Genomic DNA, 21,923 nt, shown 5'->3' on the forward strand with positions numbered 1-21,923 from the left:
GAATTAATGATACCGCAACTGGACATTCAACTTGTTGGTCTTTAATCCCGCCTCAGATATCTAGCAGCATATTCAAATTGGGGCCAGATATTCTTGGGTAAATTTATTGAAGCAGTGACTATAAAAGTAGAGTTCAACTAAAGATTCTTCGTTCATGAAGGGCTCCAATTCGATTGTTAGCTTTGTAGTAAACAAAATTTCGCGGGACAAATTTCTTCGTAACTGTCGAAATAGATTATCTAATAAATAAAAGTTTAATAAACGACGCTTTTTATAAACCCGCGTTGGTGGCGCTTGATGGGGCATTCGCCGCTGGTTAATTTTTAATTTTTAAATGGGTAAAATGGGCTTTATACACATAAAATTAGATAAATACCAAGGTTCGTAAAAATGCTAGCCGCACTATAAGGTTGGCTCACGCGGACGCGCTGGGCGCCGGTTGTGGGGGGAAAACCTTTGGGGCGGGAAGAAGAGGCACGCCTCGAGCTTTTGACGTCACAAATTCCGAGAGAGAAGAAACAAGATCACCCCGTCCAAATCCACGCGACGGCCGCCGGCAACGCGAAAATCTCCGTTAGGCCTAATATTTTTGCGTCTATGCAAACAAAGCCGCAGCACGATATGAAATAAACTTTTGGAACTCTGGAAGATAAAAGGTACGTTAAATAAATAATAAATAGAATATATAGTACAGAAATAAATATTTATTGTTAATTATTCCTCAGTTTAAAATATGTAATTGTTTGAGAACTGTAAAGGTATATTAATCCCAGATAATACTTTTTTTAACAAGTCTAAAACAATTCTTAGCTATATGAATCTTTAGGCTTACCGTTAATGATTTTTATAATTATTTTTCATATCAGGATAAATATGGAATAGTTTGCGCTATTTAAAATTTCAATTATGCCAATAATGAAGTGTTGCGGTTGCGTATTGGGTTGTAACAACTCCAACCAAGAAACTAGTGACCAAGATACTACAAATAACAACTTCCATAGAGATATAAATACTAGAAATAAGTAGTTAGAACAATGTGGTAAACCAGAAGGCATCAATATTAAAAATGCTAGAGAGTGTTCAAGACATTTCAATAAAGAGAGCGACGCTCAACGAAGGGCGGATAAGAGTAACATACGAGTAATTAAAAATTGTAAAATAATAAGGTTGTTTAGAAGTGGCTTTGGCTATAATATCATTTGTAATAGTTTTTAACAAAAAATATGTATGTTTTTAAACCATTAAGTACAAATTAATTAATAATTTATTTCTTATGAATTTTAAATAAGTCTTACACATTTTATGTACTTATCTAATGAAATTAAATAGAATGATAAGTAAAAGAATAAAAATAAATATAAATTGTAATAAAACAATTAAATATAAATTTTAATGAAAACAATTAAATATAAATTTTAATGAAAACAATTAAATATAAGTTTTAATGAAAACAATGAAATATAAATTTTAATGAAAACAGTTAAATATAAATTGTAATATAATATTAAATATAAATTGTAATATAAAAGTAAATATAAATTGTAATAAAAAAAATACAGTTAAAAATTTATGTTTGTTTTATCATAGTGGTTCAAAAAAACCTGCGGCAGACAGACAATGAGACAAACGTAAATATCGCCTTAGCCCTCCCGAATTACTAGCTCCTCAGAGGACTTTGGAATTTGTGACGTAGTACGCTCCTGCGCGCGCAGGGTTTTTCCCTCACGGCCAAAATGAGAGAGACTAACGTCGCGAGCCGGCGAATGCGCCCCCGTTGGATAAATACCAGAAATTAAACAACACAAATTTTTACTGACCGAAAATTCAGGTTTATGAATAAAAGCAGTATCCACATTTCCTCTTAATTCGACGTAAATCTGCGTGTCATTTCTATTTCTGTAATTGTTTTAGAAAATAAACATTGCGGAGAAAATAAAAATAAGGAGAAGAAAAACGTAACCGCTTACCGGGCTTGTTTCATTTTTAAAGCATTGTACTCGTAGTGTTCCGTTCTAAGACAAAGAGCAACAGTTCAATTGAAAGTCTTGAAAAGGATATTTGGAGATAGGGTTCGCAAAAAAAGATTTACTTAATAATTAACTAGGGCTATACCCAAGTCTTTTTATCTTTTATCGTCTTTATCCAAAGTGACGGGGTTATATTGCGTAGGAGGGTGGTAGCAAGCCGTTCATGCCTCTATAGTCTTAAGCTCAAACAGATATTATTGAAAGAAAATATGACTTACTCCAAGGAAAACCCTTTTATACAGTACCACATATAATAATCATCAGCTAGGCCCAAGTAATATAGCGACTTTTAATGCCTTTATCCCCGGTGAGCAGGTTAAATTGCGTAGGAGGGAAGTGGCAAGTGCTGCAAGCCACGCGAGCCAACAACTCCCAACACTCACTATTACCGTTAACTTCAGGAAGTTTTTAGGGAAAGGAGAAACTGAAGAACTCGGGGAAAACCCCCTTTAATACTACGCGAAAGGAGCAGTTCCGAGTTTTCATCCAGATCGATCTAGAATCGAACCCGGCTCCTCTTGATTTATCCAGGATTAAAACATTTTATTTTTTATAATTTTTACCGGTTTTTGACAAATTACGAGTTAGACCCCCTTTAAAAACAACTGACTCCCTTTCAAATCACAAACAAAGTAATTTGTTATTTGAAATTTCGTCTTTCCTTTTCGTATTTTTTATAAACCTTTAATTTTTTAAATCTATAATATTTTCTAAAAAATGAAAAGACTTAAGCATTGAAGTAACCGTCGGGTCAGTTTGTTACAAATTTTAATTTATAAGATTAGTTTTCTCCGCATTTTCATTGGCCTTTCGTTCAGCACAGCGACATCAATCGGCATGGCAAACGCTGACATTGTGTTTGCGAAACGTGAGCACTGACACCCGTTTAAGGTTACTTAGACATTTTTCAGAGTTTTTAATTTTGTTAATTAACTGCCATCTTATGAATTTATGTTTCATTGTATAGAAAAACCTCGTGGGACTTCGTGTACGATACAATCCTATTTAGGGAAAAGTGCAATTCGTATGTATGATAGTATACCTATAGTATGACACCATGAGCAAACACGTACATTTGACTAATAAACTTATAGCATGAATGAAATCTATAGATATTACATATACAATATTAAGAAAGTTTTAGTTACTTACAAACAACCAACAGGGCATTTTTCCTTACAGACAACTTCCAAGTTAGAAATATTAACTAGAGTAGAACATTTAACTGGAATAAAGATGAATTTGCCGTTATTAATTAATTCAATTGAACTAACCCAAATAAACTCCCTTATAAAAACCATATATAACCGAAGTTTTAGTCTGGAGTTTTAAATGGTTTGGGATTATGTGGATCTGGATATCCGATTCAAGCCGTACATTTTAAGCATTTTTTCCACCCCAGTGATGGCTACATGAGCAGTACAAATCTACAAGACCGGCCCTACCATAGAGCGTACGGAGTGGCCGCTCCAGCCGCCAAGTCTTAGGGGGTGCCTCAGTGGTAGAGGAAAATTAAGGAAAAAACTAATTTTTAATAGGGGCAAGCAAGGGGGCTGTCATAATCGGATCTCTCTCCATCTTAAAACTTCCCTCGAGCGGGCACTGCCAATCTATTACTCTAAATCATTTTTTTGAAGCGATTACACCAAAAAGTTTTGGACACTTCCAGATTAAATTGCTTAAATGGATTTTACATTAATACAGGGGGTTTTTAATTGCTCTGACTGGGCATTTTTTTTCAAAAACTGCAAGAGATAGAGTTGCGAAATTTTCATGGTATTATTTACAGTGCGGGATCGCTTTAAATCCTAAATTTCAGAAAAATTGGAAATAATTTCGGGTTTATGTAAAATATATTTTTTCAATGGTAGGTGCTAGGAAAAACGTTTCAATGAGAAAGTTGTTGAGTGCTGTCGAAAATTTTCAAAGAAATTGGTTTTATTGGAAAATAACACTTTTCACGAAGATATAATTATTCTCGTGATCAGCGTGCTTTTATGGACGAGTTATTTTATGGTGAAGCCAATCGTAACGCGCATAGGGTTAGTGAATTTTCACCGTTCGATATCCATATAGAAGACAAAGCCACAACACCGTTCTTGGAGCTGTTCGTGATTTTCAGACTTACGGAAACGTCAATCCCAGATTTCATGGACCAGGTCGTCAAAACATCAACATGGAAGACACCGTTCATGGCTATTTTGTTGCGTATCCTCGAGCAAGCGTCAGAGGTACAAGCGACGATCTCGGGTTATCGACGAATTACGTGTGGACCACTCTTCACAATCACAACTTCCATCCGTATTGAGCGACCCTCCACCAAGCTCCGCACTAAGGAGATATGGAACGTAGATTTGATTTCTGCAACTTGGTAATAACCATGTCTGATGATAACCCAAATTTCATCAATCAAATGCTGGTGAACGACGAGTGCTCCTTTGTGAGAGATGGGCCATCAAAACACCCACATGTCGTGTGACGAAAATCCTAACTTGGGTTTTCCTCAACATCATCAGCAACAACTCCGACTGTGTATTTTGGGATGGGTTTGCTCGGGGATCGAGTTATTGGCCCATTTTTCCTCCCAGCTCATTTTAATGGACAACGCTACTTGGCGCTTTTGCAGAACGAAATAGCAGGCGCTTTAGAAGCTTAGAGACAGATGTGGTACCAACATGACGGTGCACCACCCCACGTACCTAGATGTGTAGTGAAGCATATTAACAAAGAGTTCCCTCAGCGTTGAGTTGGCAGGAGCGGTCACGTTCGATGGCCTGCGAGGTCTGCGGACCTAACTCCGATGGACTTTTTCTTGTGGGGGTACATCAAAGCACAAATTTACGTGACGCCCGTTGAGAACATCGAAGATTTGCGTCACCGAATCATTGCAGCCTTCGAACTTGTCACTTCTGATATGATCAGACACTCGTTTGAAAACATGGTTCATCGTGCCCAAACATGTATCGCGGCAAACGGATTTATCATAGAACCTCGCTTGTAAAATTCTTATGTTTTTTCGAATAAACTTTTAATTAAATATTTCAGACATTTCTTTCACTTAGGTACAAAAATTTGAAGGCTATTGGCCCCTATAGACTGCTTGTTTTTTTCATCAGCTCATATCATCATGAAAAAGGGTTCTTTTCCAATGAAACTAATTTCTTTAAACATTTTCTACAGCACGCTACAACTTTCTCATTGAAACGTTTTTTTCTAGCACCTACCGGTGAAAAAATATTTAAAAAAAAACCCGAAATTATTTACGATTTTTCTGAAATTTACGAGTTAAAGCTATCCCACACTGGAAGTAATACCCTGAAAATTTCGCAACTTTATCTCTTGCAGTTTCTGAAAAAAAATGCCCATTCAGAGCAATTCAGAACACCCTGTATAATTGATTGAAAGCAAGAATATAAACCCGCTATGATAATAACTTCTATTGAGTGCCAAAAGAAATTACGGTATTTATCTCAGGAACGAATAGTTTTCAAACGTGTTGTAAAATTTCAACTTTTCTCCTATTTGTTTAATAACTTTAAATTTGCAAGATTAGGTACATAGAATCATAAAATATTAGTAAAGCAAAGCTACCTATAGATCGTAATAGCTTGATCGCCAATTTTTAAATAACGAATAAAAATAATAAATTTAGGCTATTTATTAATTTGGGTGGGAATAGGCATAACAGAACATAAAGCCGGGAGTAGTGGCGTACTCCTGTAATCCCAAGCGTCTGGGAGGTAGAGTTTGTGGATGGCCGTGTGAGGACGACCACTAATCCCTCAACGGGTGGTTGTCATACTTCCGCCACGGGTGTCCCAACCCTATCCCCTAGTATCCCCCCGTTGGCGTGGCCGTAACACATATCTCGCACCTGACTAATCAAATGGACGAGCGGACCGAATTCTCCCACCCGTCACAATCGCTCATAACGAGCTTCTAAAAAAAAACATAACATGAAACTAAGTAATTTGTTTTGCAACCTTAAAAAGAATATTTAATTTCTGTATTCTAACTTCTTTTATCGATTAAAATGCAAAATCGACTTACGTTTATCTTTCTCGTTGCACACTACGTAGTATGGCAAAATAAAAGGAATGGGCGATGGTATACAGCCACAACTTGGCTTCAAACTACTCCATAAGCAAGAATAATAGCAAGTCTATCGGGTATTCAATTAAGATAATTAGGTTAGCAATACTTTAATCGTTTAATTTGCTCAAACGTTAATGAACCGAAGTTACCGGATAGCAATATCTATAAAGTAAGTTTCATTTTATCTATAAATACCTCTATCTAAATATCGAAAATATCATCTGACACGCTAGGGATGACAACAAATGCGATCCCCACCGAGACAAAGAACATTTTTCTTTAAAATCCTTTCACAGAGTAAAGGCAGGCCACAAACCCGGACCCTCCCCGTCTAGTTTAAGGAAAATATATCATAAAGCTTAATCGATCCGTTAACTTTGGTTCGTTAATATAATTCTAGTTTAAATAGTGCTATGAGATTGTGCTATACACACTCGCCATACTAAATTTCACGAACAGAGTACATTTTTCTTTAGCACTTGACAAATTAAAAAATCCATAGTTAATTAATTGTTACGTTAGTCCCCTGATTAAAAGGAGCTAGAATCGCTCCAGACTTGAGTTATGCCTTTATATCTCACTGAACTGTGGCGTATGTAGACTTTTGGTAACCATAGGCGATGAAGCCAATAAAATTTCAAAAATTAACCAATATTAGGCATGTATCCGTTATTAGCACCACTCACGTTGGGACATTTGAGTACACTCAAAGTTCATGTTAAGTTCATCTGCCATATTAAAGTTAAATTTTAAACAAATTTTCAATATCCCTGTACATTAACTTAATAAGCGCATTATAGCAACCTAACAGGAATATTTACGAAAAGGAGTGCTTTCCCAACCATCCTCTTCATTAAGAACCATATTTCAATCACCCTTTCCTTAAAAAAAGTGCACTAAGCAATTTAAACCGAAGATTACTTTATCTCTACCATCCTGTCCTAAAAAACCGTGCACTTACTTAAAAGGAATTTTACCATAAAGATAAACGATTGCAGCACCTTGTCATTTAATTAGGAACAATAGTTCAATCACCCTTTACATTTTATATAAATAAGCTGTTTGCGAAGTGGGGAAAAATTTAAAAATATATACGTCACTCTCTCAGTTTACCCTCTAAAATGTTATTGTTGGTGTTTTATTATATTAAATAAAAATAATTAAGAGGCTAATAAAGGCCGAACAGTTGTTTTATGGAACTAGAGGGAATGACAAACCACGGCGACGATTACTTAAAGTAATAAAGATTTTAAACTTTATTTTTATTATGTTACGGGTTTTCCTTCGAAAACAGCTTACTAACATTAATTCTTCGTTTTCTGTGACATTATAAATCTTTTTTTCGATAATTCACTGTAGTCCGCCATTTTGTTTTAAACCTGGTAGCCCGGCTAACTTATCGACCATAATGTCGTTCCACGATAGAATATCCCTTTGCAATTTTCGTCCGTCCATCCGTTAACACGAGGTACATTTGAAATAATTTATGTTGTATGGTTGGTGTCTAAGGCCTGGGGCCAACACCACCTTGTGAATTTTGAAAACAAAAAAAAAAACAATATTTTGTATGAGATTCCCAACTAAATCCAAGCTCTCTACATGGATAACTACATAGAAATAAGCAATGAGGTAGAATAAATAGAGATCCAAACAAATCTGAGATTCGCGGGACACGTTTTATTTGAGTAGGAGAATTAGGCTTAAGTTTCAACTCTATCGAATTGTGTTGGCGCCATCTGTTCTTAGCCGTAGGAAAGATAACTGTCGTCTGCTTTATTGATCTTGGCGGAAATTTTGAACGCAATACTTGTTTTGATAGTTCTAAGATATGTACACTTTTAAAATAACTTTTGCAATGGGTAGAAAAAGTTCTGTCAAAAGTTTTGTAAATACTGGGAGAAATAAAAAAGTTTCTTGTCATAAGTAAGAAACTGAAATAATTGATAAGATCATAGATGTTTCTGTTATTAAATGTTCTGTTTTGAAGATTTCCTATTAATCGGTCGGATTTGTTAAAAGAATGGCTTGAAGCTATCGGTAATTTTAACTGGACTCCTGATCCAAATGACGTGATTTGTGGTGACCATTTTTTGGAATCGGATTATAGTTAAATTAAAATTACTATATACCAGTGGTTCCCAATTTTATTTTTCTATGGAACCCTAAATTATCCACCTAATTCTGGTGGAACCCCAACTAATTTTTTTAGTTATCTTAAAAGACTCTTGACACAAACAAAGATGGCTGCGAATTCTCGGAACCCCTGTGATCCTTCCACGGAACCCTAGGGTTCCGCGGAACACCTTTTGGGAACCGCTGCTATATACAACCGCGTTTCCAACTTTGCTTTTACCAGAGCAAAACATAAAAAGTATTTAACAAATTGACTAAATAAAATTAAAATAAGCTATTTAAATTTTAATTTAACAAATAATTTTAGAAAACCTACAGTCACATTGACTTAAATGAACAATCTACCTCTTTCCTTGGTTGCGAAAAACATAGGCAACAATTCAGACTTGAAAAGAAAACCAACAACAGATTGAATTTATGGAAATTGAAACTGATCAAGTACATTACACAGCTGGTGCATTAGAAGATACAGATATATGTATAGAGCTTGCAAATTATGAAATTGAAAATGTAAGTTATATAATATGAAAAAAATTAGCATAGTATTAAAATATTTTAAAATTAGGAAAAACAAAATGGGGTGACTGAAGAGACAGAAATTTATGAAGAAAAATATGCTAGAAAGCAAATTCCTTTAACCGAATTAGATCATGTTTTTTTAATGAACGGTCACTTTTTTTAAGAATGCATTTCAATTTAGAATTATTTTCAGAATTACAGTTTGTCCTACGAAAAAGGTGTTAAACTATTTTAAACTTTGGCAATGTAATTTTTTGGGTAAAGAATACAATGCGAAGGGTGGTTTTCAAAAGCATTCTTTCTTCAATACATTATGAATTTCACAGACTAGATTTTTACAATCTGAAAGTAACATATGGCTATTTTTGCAGTCCCTAACAATACAATTTGAACCAGTCATGAATGATGTACCTTAAAAAAGATACAGCATATATTAAGCATTGGAAAGATTTAAGTTGAGTTACTTTATATACTTACCAAAACTCTCATTCAGTTGATTATTATTTTTATTTAACTTTACAATTTGTAGTAATAAACGGTAATTTCCTCATTAGAAATTTAAAGATATAAACTAAACAGTTTACTTAACTTGATTATCGTAAAAAAAAAACAAGCGTGAACGGTTACGGTTTGAAATATTGTCAATTTTTTTGTTTTTGAAGAAAATGAAGATTCACAAGGTGGTGTCGGTCCCAGACCTTAGACACCAACGAAATATTTTCCCTAAAGTTACCTCGCTCGCGATTTTATCACTTAGTTTTTTCACTTCCAAGGCCAATCACAAAAATATGGTTAAAAAAACTTGGCAGTGAAAATCCATAAAAGATGGTAGCTCTCATGAGGTGTAAAAATGGCCGCAGGAAAAGGATTTATAGTATTTGGATTTATTTACCCTGTATTGATAAGCGCAAAATATCGAACTAAGATAAAATGTTTTATTAAAATGAGTGTTATATAAAGAATATCCTATTCAACGTGTTGCTCACACCGTGAAAAATCAGTTACAAAGCCTTCTCAATAAACATGACCATTGATAAAAAAAAGTAAAACGTACGTTACGACGCTTTCACAATAAACATGAAAAGAGCATAAATAGTAACAATACGCTTCTAAAACTAGCACCTGCTTAAAGCTATCCGATTTCAGACTTTGGCCACCTACAGGAAAATAACCCCCAAGATTCAATACGCGGGAAACGTTTAACATATGTTAATTTAAAAAATAAGCCATGGACGAAATTAAAAATGGACATTGCCCGAGTTTTGAGCTCGAATCGCAGAAATTTATATAAATTCCAAAAAGTTAGTAGCATTTACTCTTATAACTCGATCGGTCGAAGAGTTCAGTTGAAGAAGGTCAAAATAACATAAATGGGTGTTATTAAAGTTCTGGACACCCTGGCCCAACAATTAATATTGGGCTATCAAGAAGATGCTCTGCCCCATAAATTGAGGTATCATTGACCCTTCTAGACCTAACTCTTAAAGAGATTGGCACGACACGGCGACATCGGTGACACAGTATGTGAAACCAGTACACAGAAATCCCTAGGGATGGTGTTTAAAAAAGGGTAGGCTTAGCTGTGGTCTGCTCTGAACTCAAATTTTCGCCCGATAAGTGGACGAGAAAGATCAAAGGTGTCGTTAAGGGGAATTTTCCCACAGCACCACTTGTTCAAAATGAGTCACTCTGTTAGAGGTAAACGTTGCGTTCGAGATCTCAACTTACATACGCATAAAGGGAGCCCACTTCGTATTCCATAGCAGATAGAGGTAGCGCACCATAAACCAAACTAGTGGCGCCTCTACTGGTGTCTATGTGTTACATAATTTTTTAGTCCCAGAGAGAGACGCAAAACGTTACGTTGGTTGCGCCATGAGATTTCGCTTTTGTGGCTAAATGTTTTATGGCCTTCCCATTTTCAGGGCCACTCGGACTCTTTCACTTAAGGGTCATATTGAAATGCAAAGCGCCCCCCAAAATGTGGCGCCCTAAAGCGGGCGCCTACTTCGCCTAAAAGCTAAATACGACCCTCTCCCTAACTATGGATCTAAGAATCACCAAATTTATAAAGCACTATAGATAAATTTGTTTTGCTGAAAAATATGGTTTTTGGCTGTAAATATTAGAAGAAAAATTTTCTACTTGAACTATGAAGCCATTTTAATAGTATGCTTCCCCTTTAAAATAAGAACCTCTTCTCCAATATCTGCAAATTCCCACGTATCCTTCCAAATCTTCGTATAATTCTTGCACATTGTATGGTACGGAGGAGGTAACCTTTGGATCATTGTCTACGAGAATTACAGAGAGCGCCATTTTTTCATTTAACAATTACTTGTCTTGTGTATTTTAACTTACTTTTTTGAAAGTAACTTTGATATTATTTGAGGGTTCCACAAAGAAAGCCCTGACGTCATTGGTGGGAACGCTATCGGAACTCGCGACAAAAATATAAGCTCCTTGATCAGTTAGTTTTTCCGATCCAATAGAAAAATCCACATCAAACGTGAATTCTGTGAATAGAAATAGAAATTTGCTTCTGCGCTCATTTAGTTTTAGCATAGTCGGTAATTGAATTAAAAGCAGAATCTATTTACTAAATATTATTATTTTGGGATAGACAAGTGAACGAAATACTACTTTAAAATCAATATTTCCTGAATCACTATTTTAATGGATATTTTTTCAATAATCTAAATTAGCTTTCCGCATTTTAAACGGAGGTACAGCAGACTACTGAATGAGCTTGACGATCATTTAAGAAACTTACCAATGAATCCTTTGTAACTTGATAAACTTTCATTACTCCATTCGGCATTAATTACTCCAGCTAAATCTCGTCCGGTATAGACTTGCGTGCTATGGAAAGTATCAAAACAGACGATAAGTATATTTTCCAAAATATTTTTTATAATGAAAGATATTGAGAAAAGTAATAGAAGAAAAATCTGGATATGCCAGCTTTTCTAGCGGTTGACTATAAGCTTTAGATCCGAAATATATAGGAATAGAAAATGCTTGAGTAGGGTCTTCGAGCGGGTCCCAGGGAGTATACAGTGGAAGGCCACCACCCGTCCCGCCCGTCCCGCCCGCGAGTACGGTGGTGAACGTACAAATGCAGGGTGGTGTCGGCGGTGAACAGCCAAAGGTAGGGGTGATGATGAAGGGTAAATACTTAGGTGGTGAACGTACAAAGGCAGGGTGAACTAGCAAAGCTATGTTTAACGAAAGAGTGACGCAATACTTAGGTGGTGAACGTGTAAAGGCAGCAGCCTTTTGTGTATTAATGGTTGACGCTCATCCCTTTACCCCCTCGTCGAAAAGAAGGGTTATAATCCTGACTGACAATCACCGCTTTCGTTGGACGGTGAACGTGTAACGCTATGGAGAGTGGTGCATAAGAAAACGTAAAGACTGTACCCCGCTAAAATGAAAGGTTTATAGAAGGTAGCAGCCTTTCTCTGTATTATTGAATTCCTACCGAAAAGAAGAGTTTTAATCCTGATTGACAGTCCCCGCCTTTCGTTGGGTGGAGAACTAGTAAAGATGAGACATCAGTGGGGGTGAACGTGTAAAGCTATAGAGAGTCCCAAAGTGTCCGGAAGAAACCCATTATCCTAACTGGACACCTTAATTTGGAATACGTCACTTTCAGCCAATAGGGAAAAAGAGAGATGCTCCTCAAAAATTGCTCAATATTGTGTTTGGGGTAAACATAGAATTCACCGCACTCTCGGACACCGTTTAGGCATACGTCATTTTTAACCAATGGGAATCTTGGTGGCGAACTGGTGGTGAACGCGCAAAGGTGGGGTGAGGGTGAAGTTTTCAAATCTAAAAAGGGTATAAAAAGTCCTGGTATGAGGTGAAAAAGGTATATTCAAGATGTATTCGTGTAGTATCTGTTCAACCATTTTCTCCCAAAAGGGTAAAATCAACCGTCATATGATATCAGTTCATGGTAATACCAGGTTAAAATGTCCCGTGTGTGATAAGTCATTTTCGAGACGAGACGTTTTAAATCGTCATCAACGTAATTTTAATCACGGGGCGGTCCCCGTTACGGTACCGAATTCTCCGCATCCACCGCCGCCGATGACGTTTCTCCAACCCGGACCGCCTTCGAGGACCCAACCGTCCCCGAGATCCGAAACGTTTTCCCGGCTCGAGCCGCCCCCGAAGCTAGAGACGTTTTTACGGTCCGATCTGACACCTCGTATCGTTGCCAGCCCTTCATTCACTCGTTCAGGCGCACCACATGAATTACCACCACCAAACTCGCCTGTAAAAAGGGTCTCATCACCAGACTCTTTTTATCGTAAACGAGTTAAAAATGGTAAGTTTCTTCAAAAAAATTTTATTATTTGTTACATAAAGTTTTTGTTTTTCTATAGATGGTCAAGAAGACAAAGTTATTCATCAATCGGATCCCTTAAACCATCTATTAGAGTCTCAAGCGGATGACGAGTGGCTTGGTGAGCATTGGGATAATATTCAAGCCCAACACCAACAACCAATCGCAGTTGGTTCAGCAGTTGTTGACCAGCAATCAGTTGCAGATCCTAACCCACCCGCTAACCCACCTACTAACTCACCCGCAAACCCACCCGTTAACCTACCCATTGCCCTTCCAGTTGGTCAACCACTAACCCAACCAGCAGTGCTACCAGCTGACCTGCCAGCAGTGCCACCAGCCGAAAAATCCTCAAATAGAAGAGGTTAACGCGCTTGGTGACGCAATTTTTTCAGCTAGGATAACGGCACCAGATGGGGTTACCGACCCTGTGTTATTTATAAATGAACACCGTGCTAAGGTAGAAACGTATCTTCAAAACAAACTAAATATCAATAAAGGGATAAAATGGTATATGGTGGTGCGGGCACGATATACCCGTGAACTTGGCAACACTGGTACGGACGTTGAGGCAATGCCGTATTTCAGGGGATTTACACACGCGACGCTGTCACCCGAGGTAATACCTGAACAAATAAACTCTAGTCGAGACAAAATTGCCGACTCTATGAACAATTATGAAGGGTTAGGAAGTGGTTGGGTTTTGGATAAAATTTTGTATTTACAAATTAACATTATCCAATATTTACCTCTGGTAGGCGGTACATATTTTCAATTACCACCGGTAATTGAAAATAAACGTGCCATAGTAAATGTTGACCCTGAAGACCCAAGTGACAATAAATGTTTCCTGTGGTCAATATTGGCCAAACTACACCCAACCAAAGACCACCCTAGACGTATTTATAATTATAAAAGATACGAGACTGAACTCAATTTGTGCGGGATTACATTCCCCTTCGAACTGGATGCTTATAAACTTAAAAAGTTCGAAGAGGCGAATAATTTATCAATTAACATTTTCGCATACGAAAAGGGTTATTTCCCGCGATATGTGAGTGAAAAACGTGTACCCGAGTCTAAGGAAATTGATTTACTTTTGGTGACAAACGGTAAAAATAAACATTATGTGCTAATACGTCATTTAAGCCGTCTGTTCAGTGGATTCTCCAAACATAATGGCAAGACGTTTTATTGTCGCCGATGTCTAAAAAGGAGCAATTCAGAGGAAATTATCAAAGTTCATATGCGCGACTGTAATTTTCACCAACCACAACGCGTGGAGATGCCAACCAAAGAACCAATTTTAAAATTCAAAAATTTTGGTTGGAGTCAAATGGTAAATAATTTAATACTTATTTTAAATTCGAAATATTTATTTATTTGTTTCATATAGGTTCCTTACACCATTTTCGCCGATTTCGAGTCGATAATGTCAAAAATAGCGACATGTTTGCCAGACGCAACATTGTCATCGACCACGACCCTAGCCGTACATGTCACGTGTGGATTTTCATACGCAATTGTCAATCCCACCGGTACGTTTGATCACTAGAAATTCTTTTAATTCTTTATCTAATATTTATTTACTATGTAGGAAATCTCGTAAAGCACGAGACCTACAGGGCCCAAGACGGTGCGTTGAAGTTTTTGAATATGCTTTTGGACGAGTCTACGGCTATATCGAAAGCGTTGAAGGAAAACATAACTATGCAACTTTCCGAAGCTGAAGAAACATCCTACCAAACCGCAACACATTGTTACGTCTGCGAAGAAACATTCACGAAAACTTCAATTAAAACACGTGACCATGACCATTATACAGGAGCGTATAGGGGCTGTGCGTGTCAGAACTGCAATTTGAAAATGAAGGCGCCAAAATTCATCCCGGTTTTCCTTCATAATCTGAGCAGGTAAATTAATTGTCTATATTTTTAAAGGTATTTTTACTTATGATATGAAGCATTTGTAGATATGACGCCCACCTCATTATGCAACAAATTGCAAAGATCAAAAATTAAAATATAGACTGTATCGCTACCAACAGCGAAACATACATTTCTTTCACCTTGGGTAAACTACGGTTTTTTGACAGCATCCGATTCTTGCCAGCTTCTCTCGAGACCCTCGTCGGAAATTTATCGAAAGGAGGGGCTGACAAGTTTCCGCTCTTAAACTCGGTTTTTTCGCCGGAAGAGGTTAATTTACTTCTGCGAAATGTTTTGCTTTTCACCCGTATTCTTTACCGTATTATTTTTCGGTGTTCTTTCGAGTTTTGCTTTCAGTGTAACGTATTACTTTTCGGTTTACTGTCGCGTATTGAAAGTTAGCGAGTTTGGCTTTACGCCCGTATTCTTTACGGAATTTATTTCGGTATTCTTTCGCGTATTGAAAGTTAGCGAGTTTTCCTTTTCATCCGTATTATTTACCATATTATTTTTCGGTATTCTTTCGAGTTTTGCTTTTCGCGTACCACATTATTTTTCGGTATTCTTTCGTGTATTGAAAGTTAGAGTTTTGCTTTTCACCCGTATTCTTTGCCGTATTATTTTTCGGTATTCTTTCGCGTATTGATAGTTAGCGAGTTTTGCTTTACACTCGTATTCTTTACCGTATTATTTTTCGGTTGTCTTTCGAGTTTTGCTTTAAGCGTACCGCATTACTTTTCGGTTTACTATCACGTATTGAAAGTTAGCGAGTTTTGCTTTTCACCCGTATTCTTTACGGAATTATTTTCGGTATTCTTTCGAGTTTTGCTTTTCGCGTACCACATTATTTTTCGGTATTCTTTCGCGTATTGAAAGTTAGAGTTTTGCTTTTCACCCGTATTCTTTACCGTATCATTTTTCGGTATTCTTTCCAGGTTTGCTTTCGCTAACCGTATTATTTTTTCGGTTTACTTTCGCGTATTGACAGTTAGCGAGTTTTCTTTTCGCCCGTATATTTTACCGAATTATTTTTCGGTATTCTTTCGCGTATTGAAAGTTAGCGAGTTTTGCTTTACGCCCGTATTCTTTACGGAATTATTTTCGGTATTCTTTCGCGTATTGAAAGTTAGCGAGTTTTCCTTTTCACCCGTATTATTTACCATATTATTTTTCGGTATACTTTCGAGTTTTGCTTTTCGCGTACCACATTATTTTTCGGTATTCTTTCGCGTATTGAAAGTTAGCGAGTTTTGCTTTTCACCCGTATTCTTTACCGTATTATTTTTCGGTATTCTTTCGAGTTTTGCTTTTCGCGTACCACATTATTTTTCGGTATTCTTTCGCGTATTGAAAGTTAGAGTTTTGCTTTTCACCCGTATTCTTTACCGTATCATTTTTCGGTATTCTTTCCAGGTTTGCTTTCGCTAACCGTATTATTTTTTCGGTTTACTTTCGCGTATTGACAGTTAGCGAGTTTTCTTTTCGCCCGTATATTTTACCGAATTATTTTTCGGTATTCTTTCGCGTATTGAAAGTTAGCGAGTTTTGCTTTACGCCCGTATTCTTTACGGAATTATTTTCGGTATTCTTTCGCGTATTGAAAGTTAGCGAGTTTTCCTTTTCACCCGTATTATTTACCATATTATTTTTCGGTATTCTTTCGAGTTTTGCTTTTCGCGTACCACATTATTTTTCGGTATTCTTTCGAGTTTTGCTTTTCGCGTACCACATTATTTTTCGGTATTCTTTCGCGTATTGAAAGTTAGAGTTTTGCTTTTCACCCGTATTCTTTACCGTATCATTTTTCGGTATTCTTTCCAGGTTTGCTTTCGCTAACCGTATTATTTTTTCGGTTTACTTTCGCGTATTGACAGTTAGCGAGTTTTCTTTTCGCCCGTATATTTTACCGAATTATTTTTCGGTATTCTTTCGCGTATTGAAAGTTAGCGAGTTTTGCTTTACGCCCGTATTCTTTACGGAATTATTTTCGGTATTCTTTCGCGTATTGAAAGTTAGCGAGTTTTCCTTTTCACCCGTATTATTTACCATATTATTTTTCGGTATTCTTTCGAGTTTTGCTTTTCGCGTACCACATTATTTTTCGGTATTCTTTCGCGTATTGAAAGTTAGCGAGTTTTGCTTTTCACCCGTATTCTTTACCGTATTATTTTTCGGTATTCTTTCGCGTATTGAAAGTTAGCGAGTTTTGCTTTTCACCCGTATTCTTTACCGTATCATTTTTCGGTATTCTTTCCAGGTTTGCTTTCGCTAACCGTATTATTTTTTCGGTTTACTTTCGCGTATTGACAGTTAGCGAGTTTTCTTTTCGCCCGTATATTTTACCGAATTATTTTTCGGTATTCTTTCGCGTATTGAAAGTTAGCGAGTTTTGCTTTTCACCCGTATTATTTACCATATTATTTTTCGGTATTCTTTCGAGTTTTGCTTTTCGCGTACCACATTATTTTTCGGTATTCTTTCGCGTATTGAAAGTTAGCGAGTTTTGCTTTTCACCCGTATTCTTTACCGTATTATTTTTCGGTATTCTTTCGCGTATTGAAAGTTAGCGAGTTTTGCTTTTCACCCGTATTCTTTACCGTATCATTTTTTGGTATTCTTTCCAGGTTTGCTTTCGCTAACCGTATTATTTTTTCGGTTTACTATCACGTATTGAAAGTTAGCGAGTTTTGCTTTTCACCCGTATTCTTTACGGAATTATTTTCGGTATTCTTTCGAGTTTTGCTTTTCGCGTACCACATTATTTTTCGGTATTCTTTCGCGTATTGAAAGTTAGAGTTTTGCTTTTCACCCGTATTCTTTACCGTATCATTTTTCGGTATTCTTTCCAGGTTTGCTTTCGCTAACCGTATTATTTTTTCGGTTTACTTTCGCGTATTGACAGTTAGCGAGTTTTCTTTTCGCCCGTATATTTTACCGAATTATTTTTCGGTATTCTTTCGCGTATTGAAAGTTAGCGAGTTTTGCTTTACGCCCGTATTCTTTACGGAATTATTTTCGGTATTCTTTCGCGTATTGAAAGTTAGCGAGTTTTCCTTTTCACCCGTATTATTTACCATATTATTTTTCGGTATACTTTCGAGTTTTGCTTTTCGCGTACCACATTATTTTTCGGTATTCTTTCGCGTATTGAAAGTTAGCGAGTTTTGCTTTTCACCCGTATTCTTTACCGTATTATTTTTCGGTATTCTTTCGAGTTTTGCTTTTCGCGTACCACATTATTTTTCGGTATTCTTTCGCGTATTGAAAGTTAGAGTTTTGCTTTTCACCCGTATTCTTTACCGTATCATTTTTCGGTATTCTTTCCAGGTTTGCTTTCGCTAACCGTATTATTTTTTCGGTTTACTTTCGCGTATTGACAGTTAGCGAGTTTTCTTTTCGCCCGTATATTTTACCGAATTATTTTTCGGTATTCTTTCGCGTATTGAAAGTTAGCGAGTTTTGCTTTACGCCCGTATTCTTTACGGAATTATTTTCGGTATTCTTTCGCGTATTGAAAGTTAGCGAGTTTTCCTTTTCACCCGTATTATTTACCATATTATTTTTCGGTATTCTTTCGAGTTTTGCTTTTCGCGTACCACATTATTTTTCGGTATTCTTTCGCGTATTGAAAGTTAGCGAGTTTTGCTTTTCACCCGTATTCTTTACCGTATTATTTTTCGGTGTTCTTTCGAGTTTTGATTTCAGCATACCGTATTACTTTTCGGTTTACGGTCACGTATTGAAAGTAAGCGAGTTTTGCTTTACGCCCGTATTCTTTACGGAATTATTTTCGGTATTCTTTCGCGTATTGAAAGTTAGCGAGTTTTCCTTTTCACCCGTATTATTTACCATATTATTTTTCGGTATTCTTTCGAGTTTTGCTTTTCGCGTACCACATTATTTTTCGGTATTCTTTCGCGTATTGAAAGTTAGCGAGTTTTGCTTTTCACCCGTATTCTTTACCGTATTATTTTTCGGTATTCTTTCGAGTTTTGCTTTTCGCGTACCACATTATTTTTCGGTATTCTTTCGCGTATTGAAAGTTAGAGTTTTGCTTTTCACCCGTATTCTTTACCTTATCATTTTTCGGTATTCTTTCCAGGTTTGCTTTCGCTAACCGTATTATTTTTTCGGTTTACTTTCGCGTATTGACAGTTAGCGAGTTTTCTTTTCGCCCGTATATTTTACCGAATTATTTTTCGGTATTCTTTCGCGTATTGAAAGTTAGCGAGTTTTGCTTTACGCCCGTATTCTTTACGGAATTATTTTCGGTATTCTTTCGCGTATTGAAAGTTAGCGAGTTTTCCTTTTCACCCGTATTATTTACCATATTATTTTTCGGTATTCTTTCGAGTTTTGCTTTTCGCGTACCACATTATTTTTCGGTATTCTTTCGCGTATTGAAAGTTAGCGAGTTTTGCTTTTCACCCGTATTCTTTACCGTATTATTTTTCGGTGTTCTTTCGAGTTTTGATTTCAGCATACCGTATTACTTTTCGGTTTACGGTCACGTATTGAAAGTTAGCGAGTTTTGCTTTACGCCCGTATTCTTTACGGAATTATTTTCGGTATTCTTTCGCGTATTGAAAGTTAGCGAGTTTTCCTTTTCACCCGTATTATTTACCATATTATTTTTCGGTATTCTTTCGAGTTTTGCTTTTCGCGTACCGTATTATTTTTCGGTATTCTTTCGCGTATTGAAAGTCAGCGAGTTTTGCTTTCCATCCGTATTCCTTACCATATTATTTTTCGGTGTTCTTTCAAAAATTTGCTTTGAGCGTACCGTATTACTTTTCAATTTTCTGTCACGCATTAAAAGTTAGCGAGTTTTGCTTTTCACCCGTATTCTTTACCGTATTATTTTTCGGTGTTCTTTCGAGTTTTGATTTCAGCATACCGTATTACTTTTCGGTTTACGGTCACGTATTGAAAGTTAGCGAGTTTTGCTTTACGCCCGTATTCTTTACGGAATTATTTTCGGTATTCTTTCGCGTATTGAAAGTTAGCGAGTTTTCCTTTTCACCCGTATTATTTACCATATTATTTTTCGGTATTCTTTCGAGTTTTGCTTTTCGCGTACCACATTATTTTTCGGTATTCTTTCGCGTATTGAAAGTTAGCGAGTTTTGCTTTTCACCCGTATTCTTTACCGTATCATTTTTCGGTATTCTTTCCAGGTTTGCTTTCGCTAACCGTATTATTTTTTCGGTTTACTTTCGCGTATTGACAGTTAGCGAGTTTTCTTTTCGCCCGTATATTTTACCGAATTATTTTTCGGTATTCTTTCGCGTATTGAAAGTTAGCGAGTTTTGCTTTACGCCCGTATTCTTTACGGAATTATTTTCGGTATTCTTTCGCGTATTGAAAGTTAGCGAGTTTTCCTTTTCACCCGTATTATTTACCATATTATTTTTCGGTATTCTTTCGAGTTTTGCTTTTCGCGTACCACATTATTTTTCGGTATTCTTTCGAGTTTTGCTTTTCGCGTACCACATTATTTTTCGGTATTCTTTCGCGTATTGAAAGTTAGAGTTTTGCTTTTCACCCGTATTCTTTACCGTATCATTTTTCGGTATTCTTTCCAGGTTTGCTTTCGCTAACCGTATTATTTTTTCGGTTTACTTTCGCGTATTGACAGTTAGCGAGTTTTCTTTTCGCCCGTATATTTTACCGAATTATTTTTCGGTATTCTTTCGCGTATTGAAAGTTAGCGAGTTTTGCTTTACGCCCGTATTCTTTACGGAATTATTTTCGGTATTCTTTCGCGTATTGAAAGTTAGCGAGTTTTCCTTTTCACCCGTATTATTTACCATATTATTTTTCGGTATTCTTTCGAGTTTTGCTTTTCGCGTACCACATTATTTTTCGGTATTCTTTCGCGTATTGAAAGTTAGCGAGTTTTGCTTTTCACCCGTATTCTTTACCGTATCATTTTTCGGTATTCTTTCCAGGTTTGCTTTCGCTAACCGTATTATTTTTTCGGTTTACTTTCGCGTATTGACAGTTAGCGAGTTTTCTTTTCGCCCGTATATTTTACCGAATTATTTTTCGGTATTCTTTCGCGTATTAAAGTTAGCGAGTTTTGCTTTTCACCCGTATTATTTACCATATTATTTTTCGGTATTCTTTCGAGTTTTGCTTTTCGCGTACCACATTATTTTTCGGTATTCTTTCGCGTATTGAAAGTTAGCGAGTTTTGCTTTTCACCCGTATTCTTTACCGTATTATTTTTCGGTATTCTTTCGCGTATTGAAAGTTAGCGAGTTTTGCTTTTCACCCGTATTCTTTACCGTATCATTTTTTGGTATTCTTTCCAGGTTTGCTTTCGCTAACCGTATTATTTTTTCGGTTTACTTTCGCGTATTGACAGTTAGCGAGTTTTCTTTTCGCCCGTATATTTTACCGAATGATTTTTCGGTATTCTTTCGCGTATTGAAAGTTAGCGAGTTTTGCTTTACGCCCGTATTCTTTACGGAATTATTTTCGGTATTCTTTCGCGTATTGAAAGTTAGCGAGTTTTCCTTTTCACCCGTATTATTTACCATATTATTTTTCGGTATTCTTTCGAGTTTTGCTTTTCGCGTACCACATTATTTTTCGGTATTCTTTCGCGTATTGAAAGTTAGCGAGTTTTGCTTTTCACCCGTATTCTTTACCGTATTATTTTTCGGTATTCTTTCGAGTTTTGCTTTTCGCGTACCACATTATTTTTCGGTATTCTTTCGCGTATTGAAAGTTAGCGAGTTTTGCTTTTCACCCGTATTCTTTACCGTATTATTTTTCGGTATTCTTTCGAGTTTTGCTTTTCGCGTACCACATTATTTTTCGGTATTCTTTCGCGTATTGAAAGTTAGCGAGTTTTGC

General features: G+C 36.5%; 1 protein-coding gene across 1 annotated transcript; it reads right to left on the reverse strand.

Annotated features, from left to right (window-relative positions):
• Nucleotides 1–10,924: 10,924 nt before the first annotated feature.
• LOC149952530 (uncharacterized) lies at nucleotides 10,925–12,536 on the reverse strand. Its single transcript, XM_090169743.1, has 4 exons — nucleotides 12,532–12,536; nucleotides 11,548–11,636; nucleotides 11,136–11,290; nucleotides 10,925–11,068 (listed from the first exon to the last, which is right to left on the reverse strand). Exons 1-4 carry the CDS (start codon nucleotides 12,534–12,536, stop codon nucleotides 10,925–10,927), a joined length of 393 nt encoding a protein of 130 aa, XP_090025869.1.
• Nucleotides 12,537–21,923: the final 9,387 nt, after the last annotated feature.

Source organism: Leiobunum rupestre, chromosome 3 (genome assembly GCF_980474605.1).
Source record: "Leiobunum rupestre chromosome 3, qqLeiRupe1.1.hap1, whole genome shotgun sequence".
Lineage (NCBI taxonomy): Eukaryota > Metazoa > Arthropoda > Arachnida > Opiliones > Sclerosomatidae > Leiobunum > Leiobunum rupestre.